The following is a 22,484-nucleotide window of genomic DNA, read 5'->3' on the forward strand; positions in this document are numbered from 1 at the left end:
CAGTTGCAAAGGTTGTTTCCATGAGGCATGGACATTGTTTAAGCATACGATCTTGGAAGCTCAGACCAAATGACTGCCAGCATGGTTTGATGGTGAGGTGAAAGAAGCAGTTGAAGACAAAAGGTTATCTTTCAAAAAATGAAAAGCAGACCCTAATAAAGATAATAGGCAAGAGCACAAGTACTGGCAAGTTAGATGTAAAACAGTAAGAAGACAGGCCAAGAAATAATTTGAGAAGAAGCTTGCCAAAGAGAGAAAAACTAGTAAAAATGTTTTCAAGTTCATTTAAGGCAAAAAGCCTGTGAAAAAGTAAGTTGTGCTCCTATGACCAAGGGGGTAAAAGGGGATGTTCTCAGCCTTTTGGCTAAGAGCTAGTGTAGTGTAGTATGTTTGAGGGCAAGGAATAGCAGAAAAACTGAATAAATCCTTTACCTTGGTCTTCACTGAGGAGGCTTTTTGGGTTATACCCACGCCTGAAGCATTTTTTTATGGCGATGATTCTGAGCAACTCAAGAGAACATCTATGATAATGGAGGATATAATAGATCAAATTGACAAACTCTATAAAGAGTAACAAATGACCAGGACAGGATGGTATTCACCCCAGAGTTCTTAAAGAATACAGGCATGCTGACTTGTTACAAATAATCTGTAACCTGTCATTAAAAATGGTCACAGTTCCTTTAGACTAGAAGGTTCTGAAAGTGATCCAAGAAATGATAGACCGGTGAGCCTGATGTCAGTGCGAGATAAAATGGTAGCAACTATTCTTTAAAATCACTGGCCATATAGGTGGACAAGACTTAATGAGGAAGAGTCAATATGATTTTAACAGTGGGAAGGCTTGCCTTACAAATCTTAGATTTTTTTGGAAGGTGAAAATAAATATATAGGTAAAGGTGAGCCAGTTGGTATATGTATTTAGATTTTCAGAAAGTATTTGACAAAATCCCCCATGTGAAATTCCTCAGGAAATTTGAAAATTCATAGGATAAGAGGCAGTGTCTTATTGTGGGTTGGTAATTGGTTAAAAGTCATGAAACAGAGAGGTCAGTTTCTAAATGGAGCAAGGTCATTAGTGGAATGCCTCGGGACTCTGTATTGAGAGCTATGCTGATTAACATAAGAACATAAGAAATGCCATACTGGGTCAGACGAAGGGTCCATCAAACCCGTATCCTGTTTCCAAGTCATGTGTGTACCTGGCAAGTACCCAAACATTAAGATAAATCACAATCTACTATTGCTTATTAATTACCATAATCATAAATGATTTGGAAAAGGGAATGAGAGATGTGATCAAATTTGTAGATGATACAAAATTATTCAAAGTTATAAAAACAGCAGTGCATTTTTTAAGAACTGCTGAAGAACCTTTCCAGACTAGGAAACTGGACATCTGAATGACAGATGAAGTTCAGTGTGGGAAAGTTTAAAGTGTTGCACAAAAGGAAAAATAATCCCAACTGCAGGTGCACAATACTGGGTTCTGTATTAGGAGTCACCAGCCAGGAAAAGGATGTTAGAGTCCTTGTGGACAATATATTGAAATCCTCATATCAATGCTGGCAACAGTCAAAAAAGGAAATAGAATGTTAGGAATGATCTGAAGAGAAATGGAGAATAAAATATCATTTTGTTTCTGTACTGAGCCATGGTGCACCTTGACAGTAACTTTTAAACAGGCGCATGGGAGCACATGTGCATGGACTTGCCAGCTTGTGCCCATGGACGCAGCTATTTTATAACAATTGCGCGTATATGCGTGCATGTTATAAAATAGGCTGAACGCGCGCATATGTGTGCACAGTTGTTTTAAGTGGGCGGATGTGTGCGTCAAATCCTGCTTCCACCAAATACATTGGGGGATTTTAAAAGGGGCACGCATCCATGCCTTTGCCAGTTTCACCAGTTTGTTCCCAGTTCTCCTTTGGCAACGGATAGGACTTCCAAACCTCCTTAGTTTAATAGCCTCCCTTTTCCCCTGTTAGCTCTGACCCTTACAACACCACTGACATGTAAGTTTGTTTTATGACTTATATGCCATTCTTAGCAGAAGTTAAGTTACAGGGCAGGAGACCCCGGCACACTCTTGGGCGTGTAAGTATTTATGCACTGGTTTCACTGAGAAATCCAGGAACGCACATGCCCCACCCTTTCTTAGAAAAATTATTTTGTGTGTGCGGCGGGAGATACGTGTGGAGCTGGGCGGCTTTTAAAATCTGCTCGGCATGCACCAGTCCAACATATTTGCGTATGTCCCGGGTTTGGCACGTGCAGGGCTTTTAAAATGTACCTTTTTGAGTATTGTGTGCAGCTCTAGTCACTCCATCTGAAGAATGACATAATGGAAGTTGAAAAGGAGAAGGGCAACAAAAATGATAAAGGGGATGGAACAGCCCTCTCACCCCCATCCACCCCCCCCCCCCCAATTAAGAGGCAACGCAGCTTGGAAAGGACAGCTATGAGGGGTCATGGTAGAAGTTAATAAAATTGTGAGGGGATAGAACAGGTAAATAAAGGACAGTTATTTACCCCTTTCGAATAATGCTAAAAGATTCTCTGAGGTCTAGGAGCTCTTTAAACCTAGTGTATAAAACAACCTCTCACCAACTGGGAGATAATCATTCATGTGGCCCTCAGAGCAAATGACAGGAAGGTTCTGGAAGCCAAATTTAGGATTTTAGGTAGAAAGTGGGAATCTATAACTTCCAGGGTAGCATTCTCAGAAAAGTACCCCCCCCCCCCCATTCCACAGGCAGGACTCCAGAGGCAGGCAGAGCTCCAGATTCTCAGTGCATGGCTGAGATGATGGTCATACTTGGGAACTTTTGATTTCCAGTCACCCTGAGATTGTCAGATTAGTGGAGGAGAGGGAGGGTGTACATGTTAACCTCTCTCTCTCATATAAACAAACTCCCTAACATACATATTCATTCTCTCTCTCTCTCACATGTTGACTCTCATGCACTCTCTTCCTCTCTCATGCACACACAAACACACACCAACTTTCTCTCTACTCCCTCATGCACACAACACACACAGGCTACCTTCTCCCCCCTCCCCCACCACAGGCTCTCTTCTCTCTCCTGCCCACACACAAGTTCTCTCCTTCCCCCACAAGTTTCTCCCCTCCACACACACACCGACATGCACACAAGTTCTCTCCCCCCCACACACACACACGTTCTCTCCTTCCCCAACCACATACTCACTAGCTCACCTTCACATATACACACACCTGCAGACTCTCACACACTTACTGTCCCTCACATATACACACAAGCTCTCACACTCACTGGCTTTCTCTCCCTCACATACATGCATGCGCACACAGGCTGTTTTCCCCCTCACCTCCCCTCCCTGCATACATATAGGCTCTTTCACACTCACTAGCACTCTCCCTCACATATATACATACCCACAGACTTTCACACACTGCTTCTCTCTCCCTCATACACATAGCTCTCTCACACTCACTGACTCTTTCTTCCTTACTTACATACACACACACACACACACAGGCTGTTCTCCCCCCTCCTCTCTCAGTGGGCGCTCTCAAACTCTAGGGCTCTTCTGCTGCAGACCTGAAGATGCTGAAGGCCCCAATCTCTTCTCTCCTCATACCTTTGCCCAACAGGGCTTGGATATCCTGCCGGCTCTCTACTTACAAGATTATGTATCATCTTCCGCCCACAGAGCTCGTGCTCTCTGTTAGTCTGCTGCTCCCGGGGCAGATCTTTTTTGGTCAGCAGGGCTTGGGCTCCCTGCTGGCCTGCTGCTCTTGAGGCACTTCTTCATTTCTGTCTGTGCTATGAAATCCATCCCTACTGCGAAGGTCTGTGTAGTGCAGGTCAAACATTAGCTGTCTGAGCCATGGGGGCTACGGAGGCTCCTCCAGTTCAAGCAGCCGATGTTTGACCTGTGCCACCAGAGGTGCCGCGCTGACCTTTGCAGAAGGGACGGTGTTAACTTAGTCGAAGGCACAGGTGCTGGGCAGGAGGAGATGAACTGGGTGAGCTGCAGCTGGATTGGAGCGCTAAAATCCCGACATTTTAGCCCTTCTGGATTCCGGCTATGTCTTCAAATATCCGTACTGACCAGAGAAAATCCAGACAGCTGGCAACCCTAGGACAACCCAGAGTTTTGTGGGTGTTGGCCCAGAGACCCAGTAATTTGTTCAGAATTCCGGAGTCTCCGGGCCACATCTGGAGCATTCCCAGGTATATAATGATAGTGCAGAGAAGAGGGTTTTAGGTTAATCATGACCTGGGCATCATTTTGGGGAGGGAGGGGATGGGCCTTTTCTTAAAGGATGAGCTTCACCTTAACCAGAGTAGAACCAGGATGCTGGCATTAACCTTTGAAAAAGAGAGAGCCCAACTTTAATACTAGATGTTGAGAGGAAAACATGGTTCTGAATGATGTCTCTTTGAAGGATACAAACAGAACAGGAAAGTTAGGGCATCCTGGTAGAGAGATTACAGTAAATGATAAAGTGGCCCAGGTGCCTTTAAGTAAAGAGCAGACGGAGCAGAAAGATTCCAAATTGCCTTGTCAGTTGATAAGCAGGTTGTTAATATAAACAAAAACATACTTTGAAATGTTTGTATACAAATGCTAGCAGTCTAAAAAATAAGATGGGAGATTTAGAGTGCGTAGCACTGGATGAAGAGGTAGATATAATTGGCATCTCAGAGACCTGATAGGAGGAGGATAACTAATAGGGCACTGTGATACCAGGGTACAAATTATATCAAAACAGTAGGTTGCATCAAATTGCTGGAGGGGTGGCACTGTATATTAAAGAGGGCATTGAATCAAACAGGATAAAAGTTCTGCAGAAAACAAAATTCAATGTTTAATATTTATGAATAGAAATTCCAGGTGAAAAAGGGAATAACATAGTAATGGAGGGTGTATTACCATCTGCCTGGCCAGAATGAACAGACAGACTATGAAATGCTAAAAATAAATTAGGGACGTTAACAAAATCAGCAGCAAAATAATAATGGGCGATTTCAATTACTCCAGTATTGAATGGGTGAATGACACACAAGGATATCCTACAGAGGTAAAGTTCCTAGATTATTATTATTATTATTATTATTATTTATTGTTTTTGTTATACCGATGAAATAAATGACTGCTTCATGGAGCAGCGGATACAAGAACCAACAAGCAGGGAAACTATTTTAGACCTACGGTAATCCTTAGTGGAACACAGGATTTGGTGCGAGAGGTAACAATGTTGGAGCCACTTGGCAATAGAGATCACAAGATGATCAAATTTGACTTAATAACTGGAGGGAGGACACTGAAGAAATCTACTGCAACATCATTTAACTTTCAAAAGGGTGACTGATAAAATGAGGGAAAAGGTTAGGAAAAACTGAAAGGAGCAGCTGCAAAGGTTAAGAGTTTACATCAGGCATAGAACATTTTTAAAAAACCATCTTGGATGCCCAGACTAGATGTATTCCATACATAAGGAAGGCTAAACTACTACTGGCATGGTTAAAAGGTGATATGAGAGAGGCTATAGTAGCTAAAAGAACATCTTTCAAGAAATGAAAAATGGATCCAAATGAAGAAAACAGGAAACAGTATAAGCACTGGCAAGTTAGATGTAAAGCATTGATGAGAAAAAAAAAGGCAGAGAGAATTTGAAAAGAAGCTTGCTGAGGAAGCATAAAAACTTTTTCAGGTACAGTTAAAGTAAAAAGCCTTCCAGGGAGTCAGTTGGACCATTAGATGATAAAGGGGTAAAAGAAGCACTTGGGGGTGACAAGGCCATAGTAGAGAGACAAAATGAATTCTTTGCTTCGGTCTTCACTGAGGACGATATAAGGTAGATACCCATGCTAGAAATTATGTTCAGAGGTGATAATTCAGAGGAACTGAAACAAATCTCAGTATATCTGGAAGATGTAATAGGGAAAATTGACAAACTAAAGTATATCAATCCCTTGGACCAGGTATACATCCCAGAGAGCTGAAAACTGAAAAAAAAAAAAATTGTGGGTTTGCAATTGGTAATTTTTACCTAAAGACTGGAAGGTTGCCAATGTTAATGCCAGGGGTCCATGGGTGATCCAGAAAACTACTTACAGACCAGTGGGTATGATGTCTGTGCCTGGCAAAATGGTAGAAATTATCAAAATAAATAAAATTACTGAACATATAGATAGGCATAGTTTGAGACAAAACCAACATGGATTTAGTCAAGGGAAGTCTTGCCTTACCAATCTGCTACATTTTTTTGCGTGCATAAATAAACATGTAGATAAAGGTGAGCCAATTGATATAGTGTTTCTGGATTTCCAGAAAGCATTTGACGGTCTCTTATGGAAAGTGTGATGGAGTGTACAGACAACACCCTCATTCTACCTGAAAAGAGCCTGGCTTAGGTTTGTAACCCAGTCCTCCTTAAGATAAAACACTGCAAGGGATTCTGAGTGAAGGGAGGTTCCCTTCAACCTACCATAAGAACCCAGGCCTAGAAGGCTTGAGGCTATAGAGCCGTACAGAGTATGTTTACCTGACAGTTGTGCCTAAAGCAAGGTGAGCTACTAGTTTGGTTTCTACAGTCATGAAGTACTGTAAATCTTCTACTTAGTGTGCAGCAGTAGCAGCCAAGAAAGCAAATAGAATGCTAGTACTTATTAGGAAAGAAATAGAGAATAAAACAAAGAATATCATAATGCCTCTGTATTGCTCCATGGTGTGAACTCATCTTGAATATTGTGTGTAATTCTGGTCACTATATCTCAAAAAAGATATAGCAGAATTAGAAAAAATACAGAGAAGGTTGACCAATATGATAAAGGGGATGGAACAATTCCCCTTTGAAGAATGCCTAAAGAGATTAGGACTCTTCAGCTTGGAGAAGAGATAGTTGAGGGAAGATATGATAGAGATCTATAAAATGAGTGGAGTGGAATGAGTAAACATGAATCGGTTGTTTACTCTTCAGAAAGTACAAAGACTAGAGGACATATAATGACATTACTAAGTTGTACGTTTAAAACTAATAGAAAATATTTTTTCATCGATGCATAATTAAGTTCTGGAATTCATTGCCAGCAGATGTGGTAAAACCTGTTATTGTAGCTGCATTTAAAAAAAGGTTTGCACAGGTTTCTGAAGGAAAAGTCCGATGAATCCAGAACAAGTGGGATATACCCAAGCTGCCCCTGAATAGGGCGGGGAGGCTGCCTGTGGTCCAGTTGTGCCATGCTTCTGTAAATCAGCAAAGGATCTAAACCCTGTCTCATCCCACAGCTGTGCTGCAAACATCAAACCTTGTCTTGCCCATGCCTGGTACCCCTTAAAAATTTAAGTATAGTCCAACCAGAATTCTGAAAGATAGGAGATAAAGGAGGTAGTCTTTCATCAGCAATACCAAGGTATCTCTGAACCTCTCTCCACACTCCCACCATATGAGTCAAAAGGGGACTTTTCTGATATATTGTTGGGACAATAGAGGAAGAAGGCAAAAGAAAAGAATGCAAACTTGAGACTCTCACCAATGCCCTTCCACAAAAAATTCCATGCAGGATCTCCCCCCCCCCCCCCCCCCCCAAAACCAGTATTTTAAGCACTGTAATCGTGCCACCCAATAATACCAAAAATTTGGGAGTGCCATACCTACTTGCTTTTTGGGTTGCCAAAGAGTACAGAGTTTAATTTGTGCTGGCCGATGGTTCCAAACAAATTTTGCCACACGGCTATGCCGCTCATCAAAAATTGTAACTGGTATCTTACATGGTAAATGAAAAAAATGAGTGAAACGTTGAACGCTAAGAAACGCCATCATGTTGCCCTAATAAGTTGAGCTCTTGACAAAGGACTTCACTGTCTGAAACACGGCCCCGTGTCTGGCATTGGTAATGTGACCAGGAAAATATATGGGCAAGAAAGTGATTTCTACCAATCACAGATAAGTTAAAATATGATGTATGCACGTATGGAATGATTAAGCCAATATACCGATATTTCAGTGATGAAAGACTTTTCACTTGAGCAATAAAAAAAAGTTTAAAAAAAATAACGTGGGATTGACCTATGATTACAAATAAGTTTTCTACTGTTCTTGTTTTCCATTGTTATCTATTGTTCTATGTACAGCCCATGAGCAAAGTTCTATGTATAGTCCATGAGCAAAGTTACCGTTCACTGTAAACCGAGGTGATCTGTATCCCACACAGGAACCCCGGTATATAAAACCCAATAAATAAATAAATAAGGCAGAGTACTAAAGTCAAAAGTACTATACAATGATGCCTATTATGATGGTCAAACATCACCTTTAAGAACTGCGTCGTATGAATGTTTATTTACTGGGAATACAGTCTGTATTTATTTCTGGAGATTGAGCATGTCTGCACTCCCAATAGAAAATCTAGTCGTCCTGAGTAAGATACATTCTAAAATGAAAAAAAGATACAGTAGCCAAGGAAGAATGTTCATTTTAATCAAGTTAAGGTGGCCAGACCAGAAAATTGTCAGGCCATTGCAAAAAATCCTTTTTAATAGCAGCCAAAATAGGCGAAAAATTGGCCAAAAACAGGTCTTTGGGAAAAGAAACCATTCTAATACCAAGATATATAAACCCACCCCTCGGTATCATAAAAGTTGACAACTCCTGAGGTATCCACGTACCAGATTTTAACAGAAAAATTTCTGTCTTCAAATACTTCTTCATATCACCCCCCACTGACAGAATATCCTCATAAGGGCAGGGCCAGATTTTTGAGAGTCATCTGTATACAACAGCACAACATCTGCGTATAAGGAGATTTTATGTTCTAAACCTCCCACCAATTGCCCTTTGACATTTTCCTCATTCTGGGTAGCCATCGCCAATGGCTGTATTACAGAGTCAAATAGCAAAGGAGATAAGGGGCATTCCTGTCTTGTACCCCTTCGAATATCAAAGAAAGGAGACAAAACTATTTATAAGCATACTCTGTGTGAGTAGTGAATATAATTACGGTCAGATGGGTTATGCGATCTTCAGACATCTGAGAGTATAAATGTGTCAACCAATGACTGACAGCCTGAATTTGTGATGAACGTACCTCACAGAGTGGATGACCTATCCAGCTTTGAGTTAGAGCAATAATTCCATTCTCCCCCCCACCCCAGAACCAATGTGGTGGTGCCAAAAGTTAGCATATAATGCATGTATTCATTCGATAAATTTAGCAGGGAACCCAAAGTGCCTCAATACGATAAATAATTATGGCCAATATACCCTGTCAAAGGCTTTGTCGGCATCCAAGTAAATCACCAGCCCTGCAGTGCCCCTAGGATCTGCTGCCTGAAGGTTATGAAAAAGCCTATGTATATTAGTTGACGATATTCTTCCTTTAATGAACCAAATTTGGTCATTATGAACAGACCTGGCATAAATTGTTCGAGGCAGAGTTGCAGAATCTTAGCTAAGATCTTTATATCTGAATTTATCAGAAAAATAGACTGGTAAGAACCACACTCCATATTGTCTTTACCTTTCTCATAATTGAGACAGATATTGGCATTTGCCAACGTACCTGGCCGATACCCATCCTGCCAAGCTAGGTTATAGAGCCACTAAAGAAAGGGGGCCAACCCCTCCAGGAAGGTTTTATAAAAGTCCACATGGTACACATCCGGGTCCGGACACGTTCCCTTAGGATGGATGGCCACTGCTATTTGTTTATCCATTGCCGTGATAGAGGCATACAGTTTCTCTGTACAATGTGGGAGATTGCTAGGGAGATCTAAGGAGTCCAGAAAAAAAGTCCAATTGCAGTTTGATCAACATTCCCAGGTTTTGAATACAACTTGGTTAATTGTTGAAGCAAAAAGGAGAATCTCATCTGAGCACTCTCATCCTTAGTCGATGCAATAATAGTGCCACTTATTTGTCTCTTAACTGCTCTGGTGAGAAATGCCCCAGCTTTGTTCCCAGCTTTAAGTGAGTGAATAGGAGAGCCCTTTCAATTTTCACAACTTCCAGGGATTTCAGTTCTGCTCTAACCTTTTCCAAAGTGATGCAGTATCTTAAGGGGGAACTCCAATTTATGTTTAGCTTCCAGTTCCTATATTTTAATCTCAAATGCTTCCTGAAGCACCACACACTTTTTGTGCAAATGACTAGAATAGGCTATTATACGCCCTCTTAAGTAGGTTTTTAAGGCCTCCTTCCACAATGTAAGATCATAATCTGCCTCTGAGTGAATATCCTCATATTCAGAAATTGTCTGCAACCATCTTCTTAAATATTTTGTCTAACAAGGAAGTATTCAGACACCATGTACGAACACAGGAGCGAGACCCAATTAGCACTGCAGATAACCATGTGGGATGATTAGAAAGTCTGCTGGGCAAAATACCAGTTTTACTAACCATCTCACCCAGTTCAGCTGAACACAGGAAATGTTGATCTTACTGTAAACTCTGCCTGTGTAAGTAGTGAATATAGTCATGGTCAGACGAGTTATGTGATCTTCAGACATCTGAGAGTGTAAATGTATCAACCAATGACTGAATTTGTGATGACCATACCTTGAGGAGTGAACGATCTATGCAGCTTCACGTTAGAGTAATTCCAATCTCCCCCCAGAACTAGGGTTGTGGCGCCTAAAGCCAACAGCCTATCCCACATCCCTTTATAAAATTCACTGTCAGGAGAATTGGGGCCATATAGATTGAGCAAGATAAAAGCAAACTAGCCAGTAGTACAGCTCAGGATGATAAATTGACCTTCAGCATCTGGAATTGTTTGTCTTACCAATAACGGTAGATGCTTATCAAGCAACACACAGACCCCCCTGCTTTGTGAGTTATATGAAGCAAAGTACAGTTGTCCCACTCATCCGCATTGCATTTCTTGTGTTCCACCTGTGATAAATGCGTTACTTGGAGCAATACAATTTGTGTCCTGCTTTTTTTTTTTTGCCAACGGAAGTATCTTTTCCTCTTAATGGGAGAGGTAATACCTTGCACATTTAAGGAGAACAAATTAAACTGTACACCCATTGCATCTAATAGTCAATACAATGACACAGTAAGCTTGTGCGAAAGTTATACAAAATAATTCACATTTCATAGAGATCATTGTCAGATCAAGAATATTAGTTATCCCTTTTACACATACAAATACAGAACAAAATTGATATATGCTTTTTATTTTAACCCCACAAATCCAACACAAATCCTCCTCCCCAGCCTTCTCTCTCCCCTTCAAAACAACATTTAACCTATACGGTAATACCCAACCCAATTCAGATCCCAGTAATGCTGGAGCTAATCGGGGCCAAGCCCCTTTCTACCTTCCCAAAGGCACCTTGGTGAAAACAACTTTGGGACCAGGGGAGCCTATGGCCCACAAACAGCTCAGATCAAATCCTTTCTTTTCCCCATCCTCCCCTTTCTAACAACAACCCCCCTTTGCATCCCAGCAGGAAAACAGTGTATGAAGAAAAATTAGCATATATAATAAATGATGATCTTTTGCCTAGAAAAAATTCCCTGCAAAGATGAAAAAAAAAATTAGAGCAACATAAGCCAGAGTCTGATAATATATTGCAGAAAAAATGTAGAAGATAAATACTTTCCATCCATAATACTGTCCACCTGAAGCTTTGCCCTGTAGCTAATTCCAGCCAGCAGTTCCATCTTTGAATTGGGATAGCAGTATTCTACTCATGTCTGCTACAGCTGACCAAGTGGACTCAAGAACGGAGAGTGAGGAGCTGGACAGGCCTGCGCGATCGGCGTGAAGCCCGTCGGGGTAAGGCCTTTTAAATCCTCTCCTACCCCACCCGGGCTTCCCCGCCGACCACGAGGTGTTTCCTCCGTCCTACCTGCCGCCTCGCCTTGACTTGCTTTGTTCCTGCCGTCTTGCTGGACCCCGCTCCAGATTCGGACGTCTCACCAAGCCTTGCTGCTCTCACACGGCGACTCTGTCCCTCGATTCCAGCGCCGCAGCCAATCCTGCCCCAGGCGCCCTGGTGACATCGCCAAGCAGCGACTCCTGGGGCATTGAAAAAGACTGCAGCTTCCCGGCGTCACGCACCAAAGGAGCGCAACAAAGGGGCCCGCCCCTTTGTGCGCCCCTTCATGCAGCCCCTTTTTGGACTATCCAACTAGGTTAACCCTTAACTCCTTTACCTCCTCTCCCTGCATTCCCCCTACTGTCAACCCTGTTTCCAGCTATCCTAGGTCCTAGTCTCTTACAGTGCAACCTTTATACGCACTCATTCCTCCTCCCATCCTCCACATTCTACCCCATCCTACCGAAGGCTTCCTCGGCCACACTTCCCAACACCCGGTTTACTCACTACCCTTCCCTCAAAATTTCTTACTACCCCATCCCCATTCGAAACACTCGGACTCTGGTCCGTAACCAAATTTTCACACCTACCACCCCTTCAAGCCTTAGATTCCTGGTCCCCATTTTGATCACCCCATTAACACAACTCCTCTGCCTCACCACCTTATCCATCCTCCTCTTCAACTCACAATCGCTAACTAAAAAATTCCCAATCTTGAACGACCTACTCCAATACTCCCAGCCCGACATCTGTGCTATCACAGAAACATGGCTTGCTCCAACAGATATTGTACTATTGAATCAACTCCCCTCCAGTACTTACGATATATATTCCATCCCCAGGCCCAAAAAAAGAGGAGGCGGCCTCCTATTAGCTACAAAGAAAGAACTAAAGCTGATCCCTCAGGAAGTTAACATAGCACATAAATTCGAGGTCGGCCTCCTCAAATCTCCACAACTTCAAATATGCCTTGTCTACACCCCTCCCGTCCTCCTCAATGCTAACGCATCACCACTCATCGAACTCATTGCAGATCAGATAGACATAGACATCCCCGCTATCATCATGGGTGATTTCAATCTACATGTTGACTGCATCCCTTTACCACCATCATGCGAAGCCTTCCTAACATCTATGTCAGCCATGGGCTTCACTCAAATAGTCTCCAGTCCTACTCACAAAGCTGGACACACCCTCGACCTGATATTCACAAACTCTCACCTCCTCACAACTTCACCTCCCATCTGCACTACCGTACCATGGCCTGACCATGCTCTCATAAAAACGATCCTCTCTACAAACAAAACGGTTACCTCTAACAACAAACAAAACAATATTATACAATATAGAAAGTCTTGTGCCCTAGAGGACTTGTCCCTAGCCCTTTCAAAGAACCTACAGAACCTAGATCTCACTAATGAGAACACGGCCTACAGCTCCTGGAAGAACATCACCAAACAAATCGCCGACGAAAATTGCCCCACTATTACCAAAGAAATAACACCTTCAAAATCTTTCATCTTTTGTATTTATACTGTACTCACACTCCATTTACTCTATCTCTTTTATATTTATTTTCTATATAATATTTATTACTATATTACTATGTTTAATTGGTTATCTATTCTATTTGTTCCATCATTATTGTTATTGTTCTATTGTTACCTGTTTTATTGTTCAACTGTTCTATGTAAAGCCCACTACTCTTTTTGGGCATTTAAAAGTTGTATGTAAACCGGATTGATTTGTAGTTCCTACAAGAACTTCGGTCTATAAAAATTAAAAATAAATAAATAAATAAAAAAAAACCTTGGTTCACCCCCGAACTTAAAGCCCTTAAACTGCAATTACGGGCCAAGGAAAAGAAATGGCGTAAGAACCCCCCTCCCCGGCTCTCCAGGCGTCCTACAAACACACCCTCCACACCTACAGAATCTCCATCTCGAAAACAAAAAGAGACTATTACGCTCAGAAAATCCACAACTACCAATTCGAATCCAAAGCCCTTTTTAAGTATGTATCCTCTCTCACAAATTCCACACCCCCCCTTATCTCAGATTCAGATGCCAAAAACAAGTGTATGGAGTTAGCTAACTATTTCCACACCAAAATCACCAATATTATCTCGAAATTCCCCACAACCCCCCCACTCCCCCTTTCCACCCAAAAATCATCCGGCAACTCTCTCACCTCATTCGAACTCACCTCGGCCACAGAGATAACTAGCCTTCTGAAGAAAATGAAACCTTCCCTCCACCCCGAATATTCGATCCCTACAAAATTGCTCCTTGCTATCCCAGACGCAATAGCCAAACCTATCTCCGATATTATTAACCGATCCCTCTCCCTAGGTAAGGTCCCCGATGAACTTAAACAAGCCACCCTCAAACCCATTCTAAAGAAACCTAATCTGGACCCTGCTGTCCCGGCCAACTACCGTCCGATATCCAACCTTTCACTCATAGCTAAACTCATGGAAAGGGTAGTTAACGCTCATGTCATAGAACATCTCGATAGTCACAACCTGCTTTTCCCCTCCCAATTCGGATTTCGAAAATTCTTCAACACTGAAACCTTACTAATATCTCTTACCGATACAATTCTCAAAGGGTTAGATAAGGGCCAATCTTATATCCTGGCCCTGCTAGACATCTCTGCGGCCTTCAATACTGTTAACCACAATCTCCTTATTAATCGCCTCTCAGATATCGGTATTACGGACTCAGCCCTTAACTGGTTATCCTCCTTCTTAGACAACCGCTTCTACAAAATCAAAATAGGCAATCACGAATCTAACTGTCAAGTTATCACATGGTGTCCCCCAAGGCTCTTCCCTCTCCCCTAACCTCTTCAATATTTACGTATTACCCCTATGCCAATTACTTGCAGATCTTGGACTCACACACTATGTATATGCGGACGATGTCCAGATACTTCTTCCCATCACCGACTCTGTTACAAATGCCCTTAAACTATGGGATAAATGCCTATCCTCAATCAACAACCATCTCACCCTTAATTCCTCAAAAACTGAACTACTCTACATTGCTCCTGCCCGCCACCTTCCCACATCGCTGCTCCCGACTCACCCCTTCTCACAACATGTCAGAGACCTTGGGGTCACCTTGGATGACCACCTCAGTCTCCAAAAACTCATAATCAACATTACAAGAGACTGCTTTTACAAATTACACATCCTGAAAAAATTAAGACCCCTTTTACACCATAACGACTTCCGAACTGTCCTCCAAACTACTCTATTTTCAAAAATTGATTACTGCAATACCTTCTAGGATTGCCTGCGTCCACCACCAGACCACTGCAGATGCTGCAAAATGCAGCAGCCAGAATTCTTACCAATTCCCGGAGATCTGACCAGGGACCTCCACTGGCTCCCTATCTCAGCTAGAATCCTTCATAAAAGCCTAACCATCATCCACAAAACCCTACACAATAATGAGATTCACTGGCTTAATGACTCCCTCCAGTTTCATATCCCCAACAGGCCCACCAGATCTGCCTACCTAGGAACCCTAACTGCCCACTCTCACAAATCTGCCCAGCTCACTTCCACCCGAGAGCGGGCTTTCTCCATCGCAGGTCCTATACTATGGAACTCGATGCCGCCAGACCTACGTCTGGAACACTGTCCAAACACCTTTTAAAAAAAAAAAAAAAAAAAAAGTTAAAAACCTGGTTATTCAAACAAGCTTACTCTTAATCCATTCCTTGTTCTCTTCCGACCTCCCAGTCTCCATTACTCAGGTCTACATTTCACCGATCTCCATTACTCCAGTTTCCATAACCCAACTATTCAACCCTTTCACTACCTAACTTACCTTTTAGCCATCTCTGGTAAACCCCAACTATGTTTTACTGTCACTTCAATTTGCTGCAACAGCTAATGCCTTTGACTGTCGTACAGTTGTGTAAATATATTATGTAATATAGTTGCTATCGCAACAAAGTCTTAAGTTTTTTTCTGTATACTTCCTGCTAACACTTTGTCTTGGCCCCTTAGACCGTTCCGCTCTCTCACCCAGTTCCTTATGATTCCCTGTTAATTGTAACTTTTTTATTCTTCCTTTCTCTCTTTTAGTTTTTGAATCCCAGTTGTATGTGAACCGATGTGATATTCATTTGAATGTCGGTATATAAAAGTTATAAATAAAATAAATAAATGTTGACCATCGAGCTGGCACCAAAGAATTCTTCCACAAAACATCTTCTTTCCATTATACAGCAGCATATGAGTCTCCCAGAACTCTGTTCCATAGTGTACATTTTGAGGATAACACAGCCCAGGTACTTCCCCAGCCCGATCATGAAAAAATGCATGTGGTGTCCAGTTAGTAGAATTCTGCTGATCATCAAGCCAAACAGGAAAGAGCAGAATTGTACTCCTGCTAAGGATATGCAACAGCCAAGACCAAACATCTAACCATAACAACAAAAAGAAACTTGTGTAAAGGGCTACCACCAACTTCTGAACTGCAGAGAGTAGGATTAAATAGTCTGTTTTCACAGTGGATTGTGGATTGCCTCCGAGATCTTTACTTGGCCAGTGCTTTTTAATATATTTTTAAATGATCTGGAAAGGGATATGATGAGTGAAGTGATCAAATTTGAGGATGATACAAAATTATGCAGAATAGTTAAACCTGAAGCGTGTTGTGATAAATTGCAGGAGGACCTTGTGAGACTGGAAGATTGGGCTTCCAAATGGCAAATGAAATTTAATGTGGACAAGTACAAAGTGATGCATATAGGGAAAAATAACCCTTGCTGTAAGTTACACAATATTAGGTTCCATCTTGGTACTTACCACCCAGGAAAGAGATCTAGGCGTTATAGTGGATAAAAGTCATTAAAATAATCTGCTCAGTGTGCTCTGGTGGTCAATAATACAAAACAATGTTAGGAATTATTAGGAAGGGAATGGCTAATAAAATGGTGGATGTCATCATGCCTCTATGCCATTCAATGATGAGACTGCATCTTGAATTCTGTGTGCAATTCTGGTAGCCACATCTCAAGATATAGTAGGACTGGTGGAAGTGCAGAGAAGGACGACCGAAATAAGGGGCATGGAATGGCTCCCCTATGAGAAAAGGCTAAAGAGTTTAGGGCTGTTCAGCTTGGAGAAGAGAAGGGGGGGGGGGGGGGGATATGATAAAGGTCTACAAAATCATGAAAGGACTTGAACAGGTTAATGTAAATCAGTTATTTACTCTTTCAGGTAATAGGAGGACCATGAAGTTAGAAAGTAAATCATTTTTAAACACACTGGAGAAAATTCTTTTTCACTCAATACATAGTTAAGCTTTGGAATTCATTGCCAGAAGATGTGGTTACAGCAGTTAGTGTAACTGGGTTTAAAAAAAGGTTTGGATAAGTTCCTAGAGGAGAAGTCCATAAATTGATATTAATGAGGAATAGTAACTTGGGATCTATTTAATGTTTGGGTACTTGTGACTTGGATTGGCCACAGGATGCTGGGCTTGATGGATATATGAGATGCCATACTGGTCTGACCCAGTATGGCACATCTTATGTTTTTATGTTCAGAGCACGTCTTTGGTTTCCCATCTATCACAACTCACAGAACAGCAGGATACATCAGTGCATATCGTACTCCCAAGGATTGCAACTCTTTCTTAAGAAGGCCATACTCCTGCCAGTGCTTCTGTAGCTCCATAGAAAAATCTTGAACGAATATAACTTTATGACCTTGGTAATAAATGTCTCCCTACTCTATTGCAGCTTTTAGCAATTTCTGCTTGTCTGCAAAATTGTGCAGCCACATAATGATCACTCATGGTCTTTCTCCTGCCTAAGGTGCCAGCGCCAAGGCCCAGTGTGCTCTGTCAATTTTTATTGCGCCACTTTTAGTAGGCCTGCCAGCAATTTCAGGCAGCCATTTTTCCGGATAGGAGACTGGATCATGCCCTTCAACTTTTTCTGGAAAGCCCGGGAAATGGACATTTTTTCGTTTTGAGCAGTTTTCCAGATCTTCCATCTTTTCAAGGAGAGAGCTATTACTCTTATAAATTCTATCCAGTTTAGCACGTGCAGCTATCAATAAGTCCTCCAGGTCAGAAACGCAGTCTTCATATCATTAACTGTGACAAATTTTCCTTAACTGCTTCAACTATAACTGAGCAACCTACTCTATAGTAATGCCCAGGTGAGATTCAAGTTTCTTGGTAATTTTGTTAGCAAATTTTTCTATTACCTTGTGCATATAATTTGATTCATCTGGCAGTTCCAGTTCAGAAACCTTGTCCTCTGCCTCGGAAGCAGGATCTTAGGCCTGCACAGCAACATCAGGAGACTTTTTAGGTTTGAGTCCCGTTCGGCCCATAACTTTGAGATAGAGCGCTTTGGGTTGTCCTTAGACAGGGAAGTGATGTGCCTGATATACTTGGATTGAGGCAAAATAGTAGATTTAGCAATTCCACAGCGGGAGCGCAGCCACGTGTTGCTCTCAGAGCTCATAGCATAACATAATTTATTTTAATGTCTTATTTTCTGCTGTTTTTCTCTCCGGATGACACTGTAATTAGCACAGCTCTGTTTACTGTTTGAGGGCTGTATGAGAAAGTGTTTTCTATGTTTTAACTGTATTTTTCTACTGAATACTTTTTTTTATATTATGATGTTTGTATGCTTATTGTTTGATTGTATGTATATCTACATTTAATCTGCTCTGAAAAAGTAGCAGAATGTAAGAGAAATAAATGTTTCTAAACCTCAGTGTCACGCTAATACCAGCAGTCTGCTACACTTTTTTCCCTCTCTTCACCACACTCAACCCAGTTACCTCGAAGGCATACCTGATTCTGCTTGTCTTTTTTGTATAACATGGGTCTTCTGCACCTCACCAGTGTGACTTACCTATGGGCAAAGCAAATGTTTTTAGATGAACATAAAGATGAAAAAATGACATTTTAATAAATAATAAAGGGGCGGATTTTCAGAGCCCTGCTCGCGTAAATCCGCCCAAAATCGGGCGGATTTACGCGAGCAGGGCCCTGCGCGCCGGTAAGCCTATTTACATAGGCCTACCGGCGCGCGCAGAGCCCCGGGACTCGCGTAAGTCCCGGGGTTTTCGGTGGGGGCGTGTCGGGGGGCGTGTCAGGGGCGGTCCCGGTCGTCGCGGCGTTTTCGGGGCGTGTCGGCAGCGTTTTGGGGGCGGGTACGGGGGCGTGGCTACGGCCCGGGGCGGTCCGGGGCGTGGCCGCGCCCTCCGTACCCGCCCCCAGGTCGCGGCCCGGCGCGCAGGAGGCCCGCTGGCGCTCGGGGATTTACGCCTCCCTCTGGGAGGCGTAAATCCCCCAACAAAGGTAAGGGGGGGGGTATAGACATGGCCGGGCGGGTGGGTTAGGTAGAGGAAGGGAGGGGAAGGTGAGGGGAGGGTGTTAGAGGATTCCCTCCGAGGCCGCTCCGATTTTGGAGCGGCCTCGGAGGGAACTGGGGTAGGCTGCGCGGCTTGGCGCGCGCCGGCTATACAAAATCCATAGCCTTGCACGCGCCGATCCAGGTTTTTTAGTAGATACGCGCGGCTCCGCGCGTATCTACTAAAATCCAGCGTACTTTTGTTTGCGCCTGAGCGCAAACAAAAGTAGGCCTATTCGCGCTCCTTTTAAAATCCGCCCCAAAGTCTGCCTTAGATAATGTATATTTTCTCACTAATATTTTACTAGCAAACTAAAATAATAGTATGAATGATCTTTCTGAATCTTTTGACTTTGTTTTTATTTTCCTCTAGGATTTTGGGATCATGTTTTTGCATCATCTTGCAACAATTTCATTAATAACTTTTTCATATGTAAACAACATGGTTCGAGTAGGAACCTTGGTCATGTGTCTTCATGACGCTGCTGATGTTCTACTTGAGGTAAGAGGAGGAAATAATTTATTAATGCGGATCTTGAAAAACTTACAATAAAAATGGCTTATCATGGCTGAAGTCAGGTGTGATGCTTATTCTTTGACCTGGTTCTGAATAGGACTCTAGCCAAATAATAAATGTGGCTGAGCAAAACATAACTGGTAGACTGTTCAGTATGCCTTATTTGTCATGTTTTAATAGTGCAAAGGGGTACCAATTTATGGATTTCACAATGGCATAAATCCATCTTTTTCTGGCTTTTAGATTTTGTTGTTATTGTTTGTTTGTTTGTTTTTTTAAATAAACTTAAGGTTACTCTTTTGCAGATTTTGTTAGTGAATAATAGATTTAACTTTGAAGATAACCCTTCATTGGTCTTTGCTGTGTTCTGTACTTCACATTTATGGAATGTTTGATTTGCTGTTCTGTATAGATCCATTCCACCAAAAATTAATTATTACTTCTACTCTTAATATTTTGAGAAGCAGGAATATTGTAACTATAGATACATGCATATGTTAGAATGCGTGCCCATATTCAGTATATTGTTTAGTCAAATATGCATATTATAGGACATTTTCCAGATTTTATCAAAATTATTTTGTTTTGCAGGCTGCTAAAATGGCCAGCTATACCAAGTGTCAGAAATTGTGTGATCTCCTGTTTGTCATGTTTACCTTGGTCTTCATTATTGCCAGGCTTGGTGTATACCCCTTGTGGTAAGTAGCCCCTATATGAAATACTATTACATCTGCACAAAGGACTGAAACTATAGTAGTACACAGATTAGAACTACTATCTGGTTTGAAAACTTAAAGAAGATAGTTTTTGAGAGTATTGTCTTGTAATGCTTATGGAATGTGCTTCAGCTTTAACTAAATAAATAGGTGTGATATCACCTTAAGTAGAGGTTGAAGTAGTTGAGATATAGACAACAGTAAAGTACCTGTTGCCAATGAATTACCCTTAATTACTCTTGAAAATTTTTCCTGCACTAATTATGGATATTTTTGCATATTAAATACAATTCTGTTGTCAGTTCTACCTGCTAGGCAGCCTCCCTGCCTGCAGAGGTCCTCAAGGTGCCACGTTCTCATATGCTCTTACCATCTCATTGATCCCATGACGCAGCAAGGCCAGCCTTATTTAGCCTGCCTCTCCTAGAACTTGAGGTCTCTTCATCGAGTCACCTCGACTCCTTGATCTGGCTATTCTGCCTTGCCTAGCTCTGTGGCCTTCCTGCCTTGTCCTGTGGCCTCCTCAGCCTTCCACCCCTGTCCTGTGGCCTCCTCAACCACTGACTTTCAACTATGTACTCTGAATACACCCCCCCCGCCCCCCCCCCCCTGCCTCAGCTTCCAGCTATCTCCTGGTAATTGTCTCACCACAACCTGTCCAGACCTAGGCCTTGCTCTGTACTCTCTTACTCCGTACACTCTGTGGGACTCTCACCTAAGTCTTGCCGGCCCCTTGAACACAAAAGCTCAACCTGCAGGGAATGTGGCTGGTATAGGGGAAGCTCTAGCCTAGTCCCAGTCCAGGGCTGTTCATCAACTGCCAGCATGGGCCTAGTAGGTTCCCCTACTAGGCTGCGTCAACCACACTGCAGTACAAAGGTCCACTATCCTTACAGGTGGGATGGGGTTGGGATGGTTACAAATCTTTCATGGGACTATGGAAAGAGAGGACTTCGAGAGGAAGGGGCAGAGACAGCGATAAGCTACATAGAAATAGAGAAAAGGAACAAAAACAGACTGAATAAATGAGGGGAAGACAGGAAAATGAAATGCTGGAAGAGATTAAATGAGGAGATGGAATTGAAATGGAAAAGTCCAAGAAGCAAAAAGATAAGTAGAGACAAGTTAAATGGGCACACAATGATTGGTAAGTATTTTTGGTTAGAATGATCTTTTCTTCTTTTTTTTTTCGTGTTGTCTCATATCATGTTTGGCTCTAAGAGCCATGTGATTTACGTCACCTATCACATTTTCTGGCTTGCCCATTTCTGCTAATCATGCTCAAGCACTGTTAAGGGCTACATTTCAACTGATTTGGAAGCCTGACAGAAACCTGTAAAAGCTGCAGGGTAATAAAAAATAAACTGTTAAGGGAATAAGAAAACAAGATTTATTTTCAGTACTGTAAATTATTGCTGTAATAAGCAAACGTTAAAAAGGTCTGCATGTACACTCTCACTAAAAGGACTTACAACACTTGGGCTCAAAATGATCTCAAATTAACTTACAAATTTCATATCAACTGTATGATACGTGAACTATCCACAACTTGTATGGAGTTGTATTTTCTGTGTCTATATCAGCTCAGTTATAAAGTGAAAAAGAAAATACAAAACTTGCAAAAGAGAGATGTGACGTGACAGAAGGAAACAAAATGGTGACCTGCATCACCCTTTGTACTACATCTCCTAGCATAATACATGCTCAGTAACTGCATTATCAGTCGTGCACACGTCCAAGTATGAAACATAACTGTTATATTAACTTCATTACAGCATCATCCTTATCTTTTATTAAGCAGAAAGTGGCACAGTATATTAAATTATCACAGTTTCTCATTGCATATTGGCAATTAAAAGACAAGTTTATTAACGAATGCTAACATCTGTAATGTATTCTGCGATATGTTACAATAGTTCTGAGCTGAAATAACTAACAGCATCATAAAATGTAAAACTCTTGGATCAGATTTTTTTTCTCCAACAAAAGAAGCACAGGGTAATAAGTAATGAATGCACTGGGTTGGAA

General features: G+C 41.9%; 1 protein-coding gene across 2 annotated transcripts in view; it reads left to right on the forward strand.

Annotated features, from left to right (window-relative positions):
* The window catches only part of CERS6 (ceramide synthase 6), a 373,746-nt gene that overhangs the window by 313,112 nt on the left and 38,150 nt on the right, over positions 1–22,484 (forward strand). For both annotated transcript variants that reach the window (XM_029605674.1, XM_029605675.1), the window contains exons 7-8: positions 19,597–19,725; positions 20,332–20,438. In XM_029605674.1, coding sequence (XP_029461534.1) covers positions 19,597–19,725; positions 20,332–20,438 — 236 coding nt within the window. The remainder of the gene's footprint in view (positions 1–19,596; positions 19,726–20,331; positions 20,439–22,484) is intronic.

This window comes from Rhinatrema bivittatum, chromosome 6 (assembly GCF_901001135.1).
Source record: "Rhinatrema bivittatum chromosome 6, aRhiBiv1.1, whole genome shotgun sequence".
Taxonomy (NCBI): Eukaryota; Metazoa; Chordata; class Amphibia; order Gymnophiona; family Rhinatrematidae; genus Rhinatrema; species Rhinatrema bivittatum.